Genomic DNA, 15,096 nt, shown 5'->3' on the forward strand with positions numbered 1-15,096 from the left:
AAATTCTCAAAGTTCCTAAACACTCTCTTCCAAAATCCACAAAGCTCTCAAACACATGTTCTTCCAAAATTCTCTAAAGTTCCCAAACACTTTCTTCTCCCTCCTCAAAGTTCTCAAACACTTCCTTTCTTCCTCAAAGTTCTCTTAGTTTCCTTAATGTTTTCTTAGTTGTAATTTATTTTTCTTTGTTATGTAAATTCTTTTCTTAAGTTTTCAAGTTGAATTAGTTTCCAAGTTTCAATTATGGTTTTTGTTCTTATTCATTATGCTTATAAGTTAATATGCTAGTTTGAATGATTGATCACCATTTAGGCTTGCATGTTAGCTATCTTGGTTTGAATTAAGAGTATACACCATGCTTTAATTCGAATTGAACTATGAATAGGAAGAGTATGTATGGACATTCGACAACAGGGATTAGATACATACTTGGTTGTTTAAAATGTTCTTCTATGCTTAATGGGTTCCTAATGCTTAATTTTAGGTTAGACAACAAATGATCAAATTAGGGAATTAGGAACACAAGGTTATGACCACACACCATGGCTTAATCATACTTTAGCTAGAATCAATCCATTAATCTAAATTGAACTTGGGAACTTATTTGCTTGAGTTACTTATTTCTTTCTTCCTTGTTTTATGTTCTTTGTTTTTGTTTCTATTTTGTGTAGGGAAACTAAATTGGATCATTCAATCACCAATCCCTGTGGAATCGACCTCGCACTTACATATGCTATACTACCAACGGTTCGTGCACTTGCGAGTATCACAAGTTGAGGATGCAGCTTAATCCATTTTGGTGGAGCTAAATCTACGCAACAAGTTTTTGGCGCCGTAGTTGTAATTTATTTTTCTTGTAATGTAAATTCTTTTCTTAAGTTTTCAAGTTGAATTAGTTTCCAAGTTTCAATTATGGTTTTTGTTCTTATTCATTATGCTTATAAGTTAATATGCTAGTTTGAATGATTGATCACCATTTAGGCTTGCATGTTAGCTATCTTGGTTTGAATTAAGAGTATACACCATGCTTTAATTCGAATTGAACTATGAATAGGAAGAGTATGTATGGACATTCGACAACAGGGATTAGATACATACTTGGTTGTTTAAAATGTTCTTCTATGCTTAATGGGTTCCTAATGCTTAATTTTAGGTTAGACAACAAATGATCAAATTAGGGAATTAGGAACACAAGGTTATGACCACACACCATGGCTTAATCATACTTTAGCTAGAATCAATCCATTAATCTAAATTGAACTTGGGAACTTATTTGCTTGAGTTACTTATTTCTTTCTTCCTTGTTTTATGTTCTTTGTTTTTGTTTCTATTTTGTGTAGGGAAACTAAATTGGATCATTCAATCACCAATCCCTGTGGAATCGACCTCGCACTTACATATGCTATACTACCAACGGTTCGTGCACTTGCGAGTATCACAAGTTGAGGATGCAGCTTAATCCATTTTGGTGCAGCTGAAATCTACACAACAGTGTGTAATTAGTGTCGTATGTTTTTGAAATTGATTGGTTCCAAAACCTAGAGGAAATTTAGGGATTAAAGAAATAGAAACCACGTTCGAATGCCTAGTATTGAAATCCTAAACTTAAGGGATATTTTTAAGGAGAAAAATGTTTAGCAACAAAGAAGGATTGATGGCATGATTTGTAAATATGTCATAATACATGAACACTTTGGCATCCAAATCAAATTTAGGTTTTATTTAAATGTAATAAAATAGGTGGGTTATTGTCTAGAGTAGTATTTTAGTTATATATGAAGTGTAGTTTCAATATTAATTGGTCACTGACTTGTTAATGAATCAATTCATCTCACATGGATGCGCTTTTTGTACTTAAATTCCTTCATGGCTACTCATCATTAATTCTAGGGATGGAGTAACACTCAAGAAGATCAAGATCAGATCATCATTCCAATTTCCAAAATAAGGAAGAACTTTCCCTTGTTATCTATGCATATGTATGTTATCTATGCATTGTTTTTCTGTTTGTTTTGATTTTCATTCCATTTTATTTCTTGTTTTCTTTGTTCATGCGCTTTATTAGTGCCTACTAATTAAGGAAGAACTTTCCCTTGCATGATCAAATTGGTGAAGGCAAAGGCCTAACTTGGGGAACATGGTTTTGTGAACGTGGTCTTTCGTTCCAATTTTAGTGCAATAAATTAACCTCTCAAATAACAGTAACAATTCAAGGAAGGAATAAGTAAAAAAAATCAGTATTTTACAATTCATTTAAAGAATAAACTGTGTAAGATTCAACATCCATGATCAACCTTCCCTAAATAAAGAAGAAACTGATTACTCCCTGCCGTAACTCATAAAATTTTACACATCCAGTTTCCACAATTTTTGGACCTCAAATTTCTGAGTTCATGTCCAAATTTTGCCATAATTTTCCGTAACCTTCCACACACAATTTTGTCTATTTAGGCCACTTCCAACAGCCCCCTAGGGCTCAGGTTGGGGAGGGGGGGGGGGGGGGGGGGGGGGGGGGCAAGAGCCCAAATTTTGATTCCAGCAACAAAGGCTGGCCCTGGCAGGTGGTGGGGTCCACGTGCCTGGGCTGGTGCCACGTGGTGGCTTCTGGGCTGTCAAATTCATTTTTGTCCTTTAATCCAACGGCAGAAAAAAAAAAAAAAAAAAAAAAAAAAAAAGAAGAACAAAATTCTAAAAAAATTCAAATTTTTTTAAAAAAAAAAATACCCAAAATTTGAAATTTGAAACCCAAAATCTTATCCGAAAATATTATCCAAATTAATTGTTTAGGTAAACAAATTTGTTAAAAAAACAAAAAAGTGAATAGCATTTGCCCTTTGCCATGGCAACTGCTGGAAGTGCATTTTACTTTTTGTAAGGGCAGGCACTATTCATGTGAATAGTGCTTGCCCTAGTCCCCCCCTTGCCATGGCAAGGGTTTCACTGCTGGAAGTGCCCTCACCAATATATAACGGAATGGGCCAACGTAACTTGTCCATCCCTCAACTCAGAAAATAGTAAATTTAGCTTTTCCCCACGGACCTACTGAAGAAGATGCGTCCTCAACCTCAGTGGCTCCTTCTGGCACTAATTGGCCTCCTCCTTCCTCTGATGCTGGTGGCTGCTACTACCCCATCGCAGCCTCTTGCCGGAGGTTGGAAGCCCATAGCCAAAGAGAACATCATCGACCCTCGTCTGAAGTTGATGGCAGACTTCACAGTGTCCATGTACAACCTGCGAACCCACAAGAAGTTGTTCGTTGTGAGAGTCGTCTGCGGCGACACCCAAATTTCCGCGGGCCAGAACTATCGGCTTGTCGTTTTGGCCAAGGATGGACAATCGTTGCCTAACTCCACCATAGATCATGCCCATTATGAGCTTCGTGTCTATGAGAAGCTTTGGGAGGATCTTTGGATTGGTCTCTTTTGTCAACTCGACAATTGAACAAAATTAATAATGTATTTAATATCTTTAAATTCCTCCCTAGTTATATCTTTAAATTCCTCCCGAGCCTTTGCATTTAGGATCGGTGCATTTACATGCATTTAAAAGAATGCAAACCATTAGATTAATCTAATGATTTTAATAAGTAAACGTCAGCAAACTTGTGTTAAACTAAAAACTAATTAGTTGCACCTTATTATTTTCCCAGCAAGCCGCGTGTAAATTTGAAAAAACACAAACCTATCTTTCCACCCAGCATTATTCCTAATTCCTAAAATACCCTTTAATTATGAATTCAAGCAACAACCCCCACCTCCCACCCCTCCACCAATCTGATTTTCCCACCCCAACCCCCACTCCTTCGCTGGAGAGAAGAGGGTACTACTTCGTTTTATTTTATTTTTAAATCTTCTTGGCAATACTTGTGCGTTGTGCTTTTTGAGCTTAGTGTGGTTAGGGGTCATCATTTGGCCCACGGGTCCGTGGGCTGATAGGGGCACGCCCTGCCCATCGAGAAAAAAGCCCGGCCCAGTCCGTTGTGGGTCATGGGCCTACCCGGCCCGATATTTAGTGGGCTAGGATTGTGATTAGGTGTCTAAAGCCCAACTCGGCCTATAGGGCCGGCCCGTTTGAGCCCATAAAGGCCCGGCCTGTAGGTCCATAAATTTTATATAAATATAAATTTTGTTTAAAAGTGAAATGAAATGGAGACACACATGGGGTTTCAAACCCCTACCACTTTCATCCCAATCAACAACTTATCCACCATGCCATAGACAACTTAATGATTATATGCTACATCATTTGATATTTATATATGCTTCATCAAACACCTTGTCACAACTGAATTTAAGGCATATCAATAATGTTGGAGCTACATCAAACTCTGTCAACTTAGAAGGCACTTCTTCCATGTCCTCTATTAGAGTTTTACGGTGAAGAGAATGTCACAAGAGTTCATATGAATTTTTGTTGTAGTTTTCTGAAATTTAATTTATGTATTGTGAATTTATGAAATGAACAAAGAAAAAAATGAAGACATAAACATATAGATAAATGTAAATAGAGAACTACTGAAAAACAAAAAACACAAAAAGGAAACGTAGAAACACACCAAAACATAAAAAAATAAAGAATTGACAAAAATATCAATATTTAAAAAATCCAAAATAAAGTAGGCCCATTTCAGCCCGGCTAGGCCCAATGGGCCTTTTCAAGCCTAACCCATGGGCCGGGCTTGGACTTTGAATTTTTTTTTAAAACCCAGCCAAACCAAGCCCGTTATTTTCTCTCTCCTCTTTAAAGCCCAGCTCAACTAGGCCCAAGCCCATTAAATTTGGGCCAGGATAGCCCGACTCGGCCCATTAACGAGGCCTAATAGTAGGTCATATTTATTGTTTGTACTATATATGACCCTCCACTCGTACAACGACACGTGGATCTTATAGACTTGCCCAAGTACCCAAGGCCTCGGACAATCGGCATCGGCCACCGATGGCATTGTCTCAAAGCTGCGAACAACCATTACAGGCCAAGCTCGTCTACAATCGGCATCCCTTACCGATTGTAGAGAATCAACCTCGAAGTATCTGCCCAAAATATCTAAGGACTCGTGTCGACCTCAGAAGGCCCTCCCACGAGTCCCACATCGAAAATGAGTACTAAGAGCATACAAAATGCCCTCTATAAATAGGCCCCTCCACTACAATACAGGAGTAAGACTTTTCAGCTTGACTTTTATACTTTTATATGGTCAACAGCAAGAGCTCTCAGAAACAATCTTACTTGAGCATCAGAGGGTCTTAGGCTGGTTCCACACCGGTTCCATAGACCTCACGAGCTTCGCTTATCTTCTATTCAGGATCAGCATCTGAAGACAGGAAGAATCTCCATCTATCACTCAATCGATCTGCTAGATCGTCTACATCTCTTGTAAGTTGCACTCATCTCTATCTGTTCAGTTTTAGTGCCAACATTTATAATCCAACGGTGACCAAATTCTTATGTAAATTAGAATTTAAAGTAATACAATTAATATAAGAATTCTTGATATTGGTCCACAAGTCATGCCAACAATACGTACATCACCACAAATCCTGTTGTTAGTTAGCACGCTCAATAGCATGTCTCCTGATGATGATCTGCTTTCACTCTGCTGTCGAGTATAGCTAGAAGGTATGGAGACATTTACAGGTGATGAGCCTGAAAAATAGAAAATTTCAAAATATGACATAGATACTAAGGAGAACTTGAAAAAAAATAAGAGATCATATAGACTCATAATTGAACTTACAATCATAGTTCGCCCATCCAATCCGTTGACGAGCTAAATCACACACGATTATCTTATCTTTTAGAACAAGATCTGCAATTGAAGAAACAAAAAAGGGTCACAATTGAGACAACACATATATGATTGTCATACACGGTTTTCAAAAGTAAATTGTGATAATCAATATTTATCAGTACAAAAAATAATTGCAAAGTGCTTAGAAAGCCATTGCATTGTGCACCACCAGGTAGACTAGAAAATACATTACTTTGCATAAACCCCAGCATAAATAAGCTTCTGAATAAAAATATACACACGGAGAAAAATTGAAGAGGATTCATCCAACCAAATATCTACAAATTTTTTTTCCACAAAAATTCAATAACCAGTCGAAATTCAGGGCCTAACCTCCTAAAATTGTCATGCCTCCCTAAGCCTTTTGAAAACCAATGCACCACACACTAATGCCTACCTGTAACAATACAATGATCCATTACACTTATGCCATACAATTTGCAATAATCATATGTCTAATGCAATGAATTTAAATAAGAACTTGTATAGAGGGAGATGGAGGAACAACTTACACTACATGTAAGGTACTCTTCTGGTTTAAACACCATTGATGCACTAGCAGAGTTTAGACTAACTGCAGGAAAAACCTCAGTGAAACTGAAACATAAAATGTCATTTAGGTCTTTATAGCTTTTCTTCAAAGGGAAACTTAAAAAATATTTAGAGATAGAACCAACCTGGTGGTTACATGATAACACTGGTTTTCGTCTGAAATGAAGGGAGTCACATATGGTAAAATAGCTGAAGTTATCTACATATCCCAACACAAACTCAGATTTTAGTAAGGAGAAGATATCTTATTTTTCAGACCAAACACCACAAATCAACCCATAAATAAGACCAAGTGAATAAACTTACTGCATGAACAAAAGGAACGTAAGCTTCTACAACAAGGTATGCCAATGTTGTTCCTGAGTCAATAATAGTTCCTCTGTCGTGTGATGTGAAGTCTGCTGGATCAATTGGCAAAATTTGCCCATTAACAGCAATGCTCTGCTAATTTAAATAATAATGGTGCCTAAAAATAATGGTGAAGGACGATATATGAAAAACTTAAAAACAAATAAGTAATATCAGATAGCTAACAAGTAAAAGTTTAAAACGCCAAAAGTGACAGCATCACTAACCCTTGGTGTATAAATTGATTTCATATAATAAATTGTAGCAACACACACTAGAAGAATTTTGGGCAATAATCACCATTTTTTAACCAATTATCATATAAGTTACTATTGTCCTTTAACTTAGGCAAATTTTACTCTTTATTGGTAAGTTGAGAGTCGAGACTATTAATAAGTTTGTTTTCCAGTAACTATTAGACAAAAAGAGACTAGGTTAGAAATGTGGATGTCTTGGTTATGCAAAACAACGAAAATCAGTGGCTATAAACCCTAGTCTTTATTTCCTTCTCCCATTCCCTTTCCCACTAAATTCACAGTTTGATAGTGTTGAGGCCCAAAAAATTCACAGTTGGGCCCGAATAAATTCCCAGCCCAGTACAACACCTTATTAAGAAAAGACTCGGTTTGGAGCACGCAAGAGTTCGTCATACACGCTCACACGAGCCACAGTCCACGTGCCATGCCAAATAAATAATCCGTCACGCTAAAAATTGGGATGAGCCTATAAAATGCACTAGCTCTACGAGCCCATGCTAATTATCCTGTCAAGCCTCATGTCCCTTTTTAAAGGGGATAAAATTCTAGCACGCTAATCGACATGCCATGCCAAGCGGAAGATCATTATTTTACACCTAGCCACGCACAAGCTTAAGTGGGCCCAAGCCACGCAAATACCCGGGCTTGCTGAGTGGGTTGTGGTATGGATGGTAACGAGCTTTCATGAGGCCCATTGATGAGCCGAGAAATGGAAGTTTCGGGTTTCTTGGGAGCCCAAAACTCAAGCCCATTTCTTGAGCCCAAATATGTGGGTAAGCATAAAAGAGAGAGAAAAAGGAAGCCCAATACTCTAGAAAAATTAGCCCATCACCTTAATAAAATAGCCCATCACTTGAAAAGATTGGCCCATGCCCTTAGTAGGCTTACCTATCACCTTAAGAAAACCCAAGCAAACCAAGAAAATATCTACAAGCCTCCAGCACATGGCTGGAGACAAAAACAACGACAGAAACCAAAGCTATCCATAGGTGTGAGGCTCCAGCACATGTCCAAAGACAAATCCAATGCAAGCCATTAAAAAAACCAAGAGATACTTGAGCAAAGCACCCTTCAGACAAGTGTACATACCCATTTCTTTTTCCCCCATCAGATCTAGCCATGGAAGAAGGGAGAAAAGGAAGGAAGATGGCTGAAAAGGGGAGTTCTCCACTGAGGCAGCTGGGGGAAGAGCATTGAGCTCCCCAAAATCCTTGATTTCGTGAGATTGGGCAGAGGGGAATTTCACCAAATAGGATTAGTCAAAGGAAGAAAAGAGAAAGGGAGGGAAAGATTTGGCCAAATTTGATAGAAACCATTAGTGTTTCTTGGAGAAAGGGGGCCTCCATCGGCTATAAAAGGGGTCATCTTCTACCCATCAAAGGCAACCCACATCTGGAGAGCAAGCTTCCTCTCTCACCTGTAAAACCCAGCAAATTCGTGCTCTATTCACCCTTCTCCCTCATTTTCCCTCTTCTGGCAAGCTATTCCAGATCTTGACAGACTTTTCATCAAGCTGCCGGAAATTACTTAAACCACGCATTGTTCCTTCCCATCTCTCTCTCCCTTTAGCCAACCTTCTTAGAATTATTTCCCTTTCCTTAGAACCCCTGTTTCTCATAGGAATTCACACCCTTCTCTCTATTTATGCTAAACTCATGATGGTTTTGCTCCCATGCCACAAGCTTCTCATGCCAAGCTAGAAAATCTATCTATAAGCAGACGTTGTTTTTGTTGGTGAAGGTAACCAAGGTGTTTCCTAAGGCTTCACTGTCCTTTCGAAGCATTCTTGGGGCTTGATCTTTGAACTCAAACATAGGGGGTAATTTCACCCATTTTCACTCTTTATCTCAGCCCAACCCATTCGTCAGGCTGCTGGAACAAAAAGACCCCCACAGATAGTAAAGATTACAAGCAGAAAGAAATAAGAGAAAGGCTTCCAAGAGATATACCGTGGCGGAACAAGGGGACTGTAAACAATACTTGGCTCCAAAATCTCACCAAGAACAAGTATCCATTGTCATCTCCCTTCAAACTAGGCCTCGTCAATAGGCCGGGCTGGGCTAGTCCGACTCAAATTTAATGTTCTTGGGTCGGGTTGGGCTGGACTTTAAAGATAAGAGAGAAAATAACGGGCCGGCAGGGCCAAGTTTTTTTAAAATATTCAAAGTCCAAGCTTGATCCATGGGTTAGGCTTGAAAAAGCCCATCGGGCTGGGCCGGGCCTAAATGGGCCAACTTTATTTTGTATTTTTTTTAATATTGATTTTTTTTTTGTCAATTCTTTATTTTTTATGTTTTGGTGTGTTTCTACGTTTCCCCTTTTTTTTTTCTTTTTTTTTTTTTCCATAGTTCTCTATCTATATGTTTATGTCTTCATTTTTTTCTTTGTTCATTTCATAAATTCACAATACATAAATTAAAATTTAGAAAACTACAACAAAAATTCATATGAACGATCTTGTGACATTCTCTTCACCGTAAAGCTCTAAAAGATGACATGGAAGAAGTGCCTTCTAAGTTGACATAGTTTGATGTAGCTCCAACATTATTGATATGCCTTTAAATTCAGTTGTGACAAGGTGTTTGATGAAGCATATATAAATATCAAATGGTGTAGCATATAATCATTAAGTTGTCTATGGCCTGGTGGATAAGTTGTTGATTGGGATGAAAGTGGTAGGGGTTTGAAACCCCTTGTGTGTGTCTCCATTTCCTTTCACTTTTAAACAAAATTTATATTTATATAAAATATATGGGCCTACGGGCCGGGTTGAGCTTTAGACACCTAAGCTCAAACCCATAGTATTAAATATAGATATTATCGGCGATATTTCTCCGATAATATCATTTTTTTGAATGGGCAATATTTTAGCCCATATCCACTTAAATATCGTCAATATATTGATATTTTTGTTGATATTATCGCGATAATGTTAGAGGCGATAATTTCCTACTTCTTCATGCTTTATTTGGGCAATATATCGCGATATTATCGATAATATCGCAATATGAAACTGAAAAATAAATGAAATTTGTTGAGAAAAGTCGCTTTTGCCAACAAGGGGATTCAAACCCCTCTCTCTCCCATCCATCCACTGCACGTTACCCAACACGCTGCGACTGAGTTTGTTAATAAAGCTACGATGTGTAATATTTATATGGTCTTTAATATTTCTGCAAGTTAATATTATCAAGGATAAATTTCCATTAAAAAAAAAATTCCCTAATGATAAATTTAGGCATATGTTTAAAGTTATTTATTATTTTATTATGGAGTTGTATTTTTTTTTTTTTGGGTTATATATTATGGAGTTGTATTATTATTCACTATTGAGTTTTAATATTGTTCATTATATGTGATACTAAGTTTTAACTTTAATAGGAATTTTTTCTACGTGATACTAAGTTACTCATATTTTTTTTTTTTTTTTTTTGTCAAGCTCATATATCTTATCATATGTAATATATTGTAGTAAATTATTATAATTAAAAAATTATGGTGTGTTTAATTTTCTTTCACTAATTACTACATATTTTCTAAAGACACAGTGTTTGTTAGGTCGCTACATAATCAACTTAAATCACTCAAACCCACCATGCCATGCATTTTATTCCAATTTTTTGTGATAAAATAATAGATAATTGACTAAATAAACATCTTCTAAAGTTTCAATAAAAATTTCCAAATTTTTCTCACAATTTCTTTGATTTTTACACAATTTTTATCGATATTGATATTTCCATCGATATATCCATGTTTTTGGACCACCAATATTTCCGAAACTCTTGATATTTTAGACCTTGCTCAAACCTTGCCCACTAAATATCGGGCCGGGCCGGGCGAGCCCCCATCGGTCCACAGGCTTGTGGGCCAAATGATGACTCCTAAGTGTGGTTGTGGGGTTTGATTGATTTTTTGGTTTGAATTGTTGTGGGATTGGTTTGTATGGGTGTGCTTGGTTGCTGAGAAAGTGAAGGAAAATGAAGGGAATTAAAAATGAGAATTACTGTTTTACAAGAAACTGAGTATAAGAGGTGTTGAATCGATAGTTTGCTTTAGGCAACGGAGAATGTTCTCTTCATTCAAGAAGTTGTACATATTGCTTGTTTTTTTTTTTTTTTTTGTTCAAGTCTTGGAGGCAAAGGCGAATGTCCATGTATGAGATATTAGGGATGTAAATTTTCCCTGCGGATAAGGGTTTTTGCAAGGATTCGACCCTAATGGGTCGGGTATGAAGGACAAAAAACGGGTATGTGGATGGGTACGGGGAATTTTTTGGGTATGGTGTTCGGAGAGGGTCGGGGATGGTATTTTAATCCCCAACCCGAACCCTCCCCGTTTAGAATATATATATAAATATGCTATTAAAGTGATTGTACCTACTAAGTTTTATATTTTATATTATTATATCATACACTTATATAATTTATACAAATCTTAAGCCATACTATTTATTTATTTAGTTAACTTCCAATACATATATAAACATTCTTATATTGTCTTGTAAGTTTGTATTATATATATTCATTATCTTGTCTTAGTAAATTTTTTTTTCAACAAAGTAGTTATATATTGGTTTTTGCTTCCCTAAGAGCACTTCCAGCAGTTTGCCATTTGTCATGGCAAGGGGGGGCGGGGGGGCTAGGGCAGCTACTATTCACATGAATAGTGGCTGCCCTTGCAAAAGGTTATGGTGTTTCCACCAATTGCCATGGCAACAACTATTCACATGAGATATGAGGAGATAAATTTGTATAAAGTTTTGGTGTGGAAAGTGAAAAATATGACTAAGTACTTATTTTTTTGTATTTTTTTTAAATTTTTTTTAAAAAAATTTTGTCGCTGGCATCAGCAAACCCGAGCTTGAACTCAAGCTGAACTCCTCCTCGAGCCAGCCCAGTCTACACTCCCCCTCGAGCCAGCCTAATCTGCTGGAAACGTTTAGGCTCAAAACCCCCCAACCCGCCCCTTGCATTCTCTGCTGGAACTGCTCTGATGGGGTGAGTCAGGGAACCCATTCCCCAATGGAGGTGGGGATGGGGAATCCCCGATATGAATATTGCGAGTATGAAGGCGGGGATGGGGAAAAAAGCTTAACGGGAATGGGTATGGGAATGGCATACCCACCCCCGATTCGACCCATTGCCATCCCTATGAGATATGTTCAGAAAGTTGACTCTTTATATTTCCTCTTCTTGCAATTTGATCTTAGATTAAAAGGTTTGGTCATTAATTGATGTTGGTATTGTTTAACAGTTAGAAAGTATGGTCTGATGATCCTACTTTGCAATTGAAGTTCAATTCATATTCCTATTATCCGTGTGATCTTGAATTTTGTTTTTCGATTTTGTATAGAACGCAGCCCTCCAATTGATGAGGTTATAAAAGCAGCCACCCCTACAGCCACCTCTCCTCCCATCCGCAGACAACCGCACCTCACACCCCCGCCACGAATTTGATTTTCCCACCCCAACCACAACTCCTCCCTCACTGGCGAAAAACCCAAAATAGAAGAAGATGACCATGTTATCTATTTTTTTTTGGTCCTGTTACAGATCTCCCATAGACATGTTTCAACAAAAGGGTCACTCTCCCCACAAAGCTTTTATTGACCAGAGAGCAGCACATGCCCTTTTCCAGTGCATAACCTGTCCTAAACATAAGGTCTAAAACAAGTAGAGAATCTACCATCCTATCTCTTTGTGAGAGACAATCAACCAGTCTCTCAAAAGTTTCCCGCTTTGGTTTAAGCAAACTCTTTAACATTTCTATCAGGCTCTGTCTCGTTTGATAGCATCGAGCTAGCAAAATATTTTTCTCCTCCGCAAAAGAAAACCAAACCCCCCACCAACTTCCTTCCCCACCAAAACACAACCCAATATTACAATCCCACTATTCACAAGCCTCATCGCCAAACCCAAACGCCAACTCAAGCCCACAGATCTTACACTTTTGACCAAAAACTTTTGATTAACAAGGACTTGCAGAGTTCGACCAAAAATATAAAGGACGTGCAGAGAAGGGAGACGAAGATGGGAGAAGAATGGTCTCTGTCCAACAAGAAAAAGAAAGGAGAAGAATGGTCGAGAGAAAGGGGAGAGAAAAAATAAAGAAAAAAAATGTATTGAAATTTCTTAACTACTCAAATATATATATAATATTTTTTGTCACACCCTTTTGGTAAAAAATACACAATCACAACAGTTCTACAAAAAGTTTTAATAAACACCATGACACTGGTTTTTATATTCAGTGCACTTTTACAAATACAGATTATCAAACACTTAGCTGCTTCACTTCAGAGTTGTTTATTTTCGCTGCGCAGCAGAAGCAGTTTTTTTTTAAAGCACAGCAATACCAAACTGGCCCTAACACTAGTGTTCTGCGCTTTGCCAATCCAATTCCTTATGAACCCTACCTGTACTTTAAGCACCACTCAACGCTCTTCTACTACCGTCTACATCCAAAATTTAAACTTATAGGACACCCAGCTAAGACACTAGCACAGAAAAACAATAGCATCTGCACAAAAACTGAGCCTAGAAGATCCACAACAATGTCAATGCACATGGGAGGATTGTCACTCGTTACAGAAATGACAATTGTGCTGACATCCAATTCTCACTCAAAACAAAAGCAATGTTATTTCAAGCCTCAAACCCTAAACACTACAACACAACAAATATAACTCAAAATCACAACAATTGTCGCGAAGAACATGCAATTATGGGTTAAACCTACTAATGAAAGATGCCCAAGACCTCTAGGATGTGTAGCATTATCTGTAAAACTGGACTGCCCGAGAATGCAGACAATTCATCATCAGTCCAGTGATGAAACGATATCCAAGTAAAAAACAATTCCACCAAATAAGAATCAAGCAATGATTGATGAACATATATAAGCAGAAAGTAATTTCATCGAATAAAAACAAGGCCGAGAAAATCTCTAGGTTTCCATAGCATTGTAAATCCAAAAGAGGATACTAAAATAGTCTAAAAAGACATAACAACCACCAAAACAATATTTAAACACAGAAAACAAGAAGACCTAAGTGTTGGTGGCCCTGGTGTAGATCTGCTGGCTGGCATGAGCAGAAACCATCCTAATCGCCCCTCTGGCCATCAAGTCCCTTATGGCCTTCCTCGCCAGCGACCCATTGATCCTGAGACGGTCGGAGAGAATGGAGGGTGTGATGAGCTTATACTTGGGGGCCTCAGCGATGAGCTTGTCGTACGTGCCCTGGTCGAAGAGCACCATGTTGTTGACCTTCTCCTTTTGCTTTCCTTTGCTCCACTTCTTCTTCTTCTGCTTGCCTCCTCCTGACTTCGCCGGCTTCGAAGACGGCGGCGGTGCCTTATCCTTCTTCGGTGCCTGAAATTAAAAACTCTAGATTGGTAACAAACATTTACACAAACAGATGGCGATCAATCTGGAAGAGAATATGGTACGTACCATTGGATCGGATTACAGCGACTGAAAAACAGAGGAGCGAGAGAGAGAGAGGATGGTTGGCGGCTAGAGGCACTGCGAGTGAACAACGAAGATATGTGAGGGGTAGAGATTTATTGACTTAGGGTTTCCTCGGGTTACATGGTAACGACGTCGTTTTGGCTACCTAATTTGTTTGACCGGCCCATTTCTGAAAGATCCAGATATTTAGGCCCATAACTCCAATTTTTTTTTTTGGGTCAGACAATAAATAAAAAATCCCATTGTAAAATATTTGCAATTGAATGATTATCAAAATCGTAAATTCAATTATTCTACGGCTCTTTTGATTCTGCTCACATCTCACATGCTTGTGGCTTGGTCGTGATTTATAGGGCTTCAAGCTTAATTGGATGGACATTGAGCATATATGAAGCTTTAGCTTGTCGTTAAGCTAATGTTATAGTTGATGTGTTTGCTAGTTTTGGATAGGAGTGGGCATCAATCCGACCAAACCGATGAAACTGGCCGAATCAAATCGTAATTACTGGTTTGGTTTGGTTTTAACCAAGAAAAACTCAAACAGTAGGGTTTGATATCAAAAACCCATGAAGCAATACGATTACTGTGTTTCTCAAGCAACATCAAACCCATAAATTCCATTTGATATCAAAAACCCATGAAGCAATACGATTACTGTGTTTCTCAAGCAACATCAAA

At 38.0% G+C, this 15,096-nt stretch overlaps 2 protein-coding genes across 2 annotated transcripts; one reads left to right on the forward strand and one right to left on the reverse strand.

Moving 5' to 3' along the window:
- Positions 1–3,051: 3,051 nt before the first annotated feature.
- On the forward strand, positions 3,052–3,441 carry LOC110773393 (cysteine proteinase inhibitor 5-like). Its single transcript, XM_021977911.2, has one exon. The coding sequence runs from the start codon at positions 3,052–3,054 to the stop codon at positions 3,439–3,441; it is 390 nt and encodes a 129-aa protein (XP_021833603.2).
- A 10,405-nt stretch (positions 3,442–13,846) lies between these two features.
- On the reverse strand, positions 13,847–14,552 carry LOC110773410 (small ribosomal subunit protein eS25). Its single transcript, XM_021977927.2, has 2 exons — positions 14,401–14,552; positions 13,847–14,319 (listed from the first exon to the last, which is right to left on the reverse strand). The coding sequence occupies exons 1-2, from the start codon at positions 14,401–14,403 to the stop codon at positions 13,996–13,998; spliced, it is 327 nt and encodes a 108-aa protein (XP_021833619.1). The 5' UTR covers positions 14,404–14,552; the 3' UTR covers positions 13,847–13,995.
- Positions 14,553–15,096: the final 544 nt, after the last annotated feature.

The sequence above is a fragment of the Prunus avium genome, chromosome 7, assembly GCF_965620075.1.
Source record: "Prunus avium chromosome 7, drPruAviu1.hap1.1, whole genome shotgun sequence".
Taxonomy (NCBI): domain Eukaryota; kingdom Viridiplantae; phylum Streptophyta; class Magnoliopsida; order Rosales; family Rosaceae; genus Prunus; species Prunus avium.

Bases quoted from the DNA above. Each gene is read 5' to 3' on its own strand.
- LOC110773393 (XM_021977911.2), top strand. From the start codon at position 3,052: ATGCGTCCTCAACCTCAGTGGCTCCTTCTGGCACTAATTGGCCTCCTC.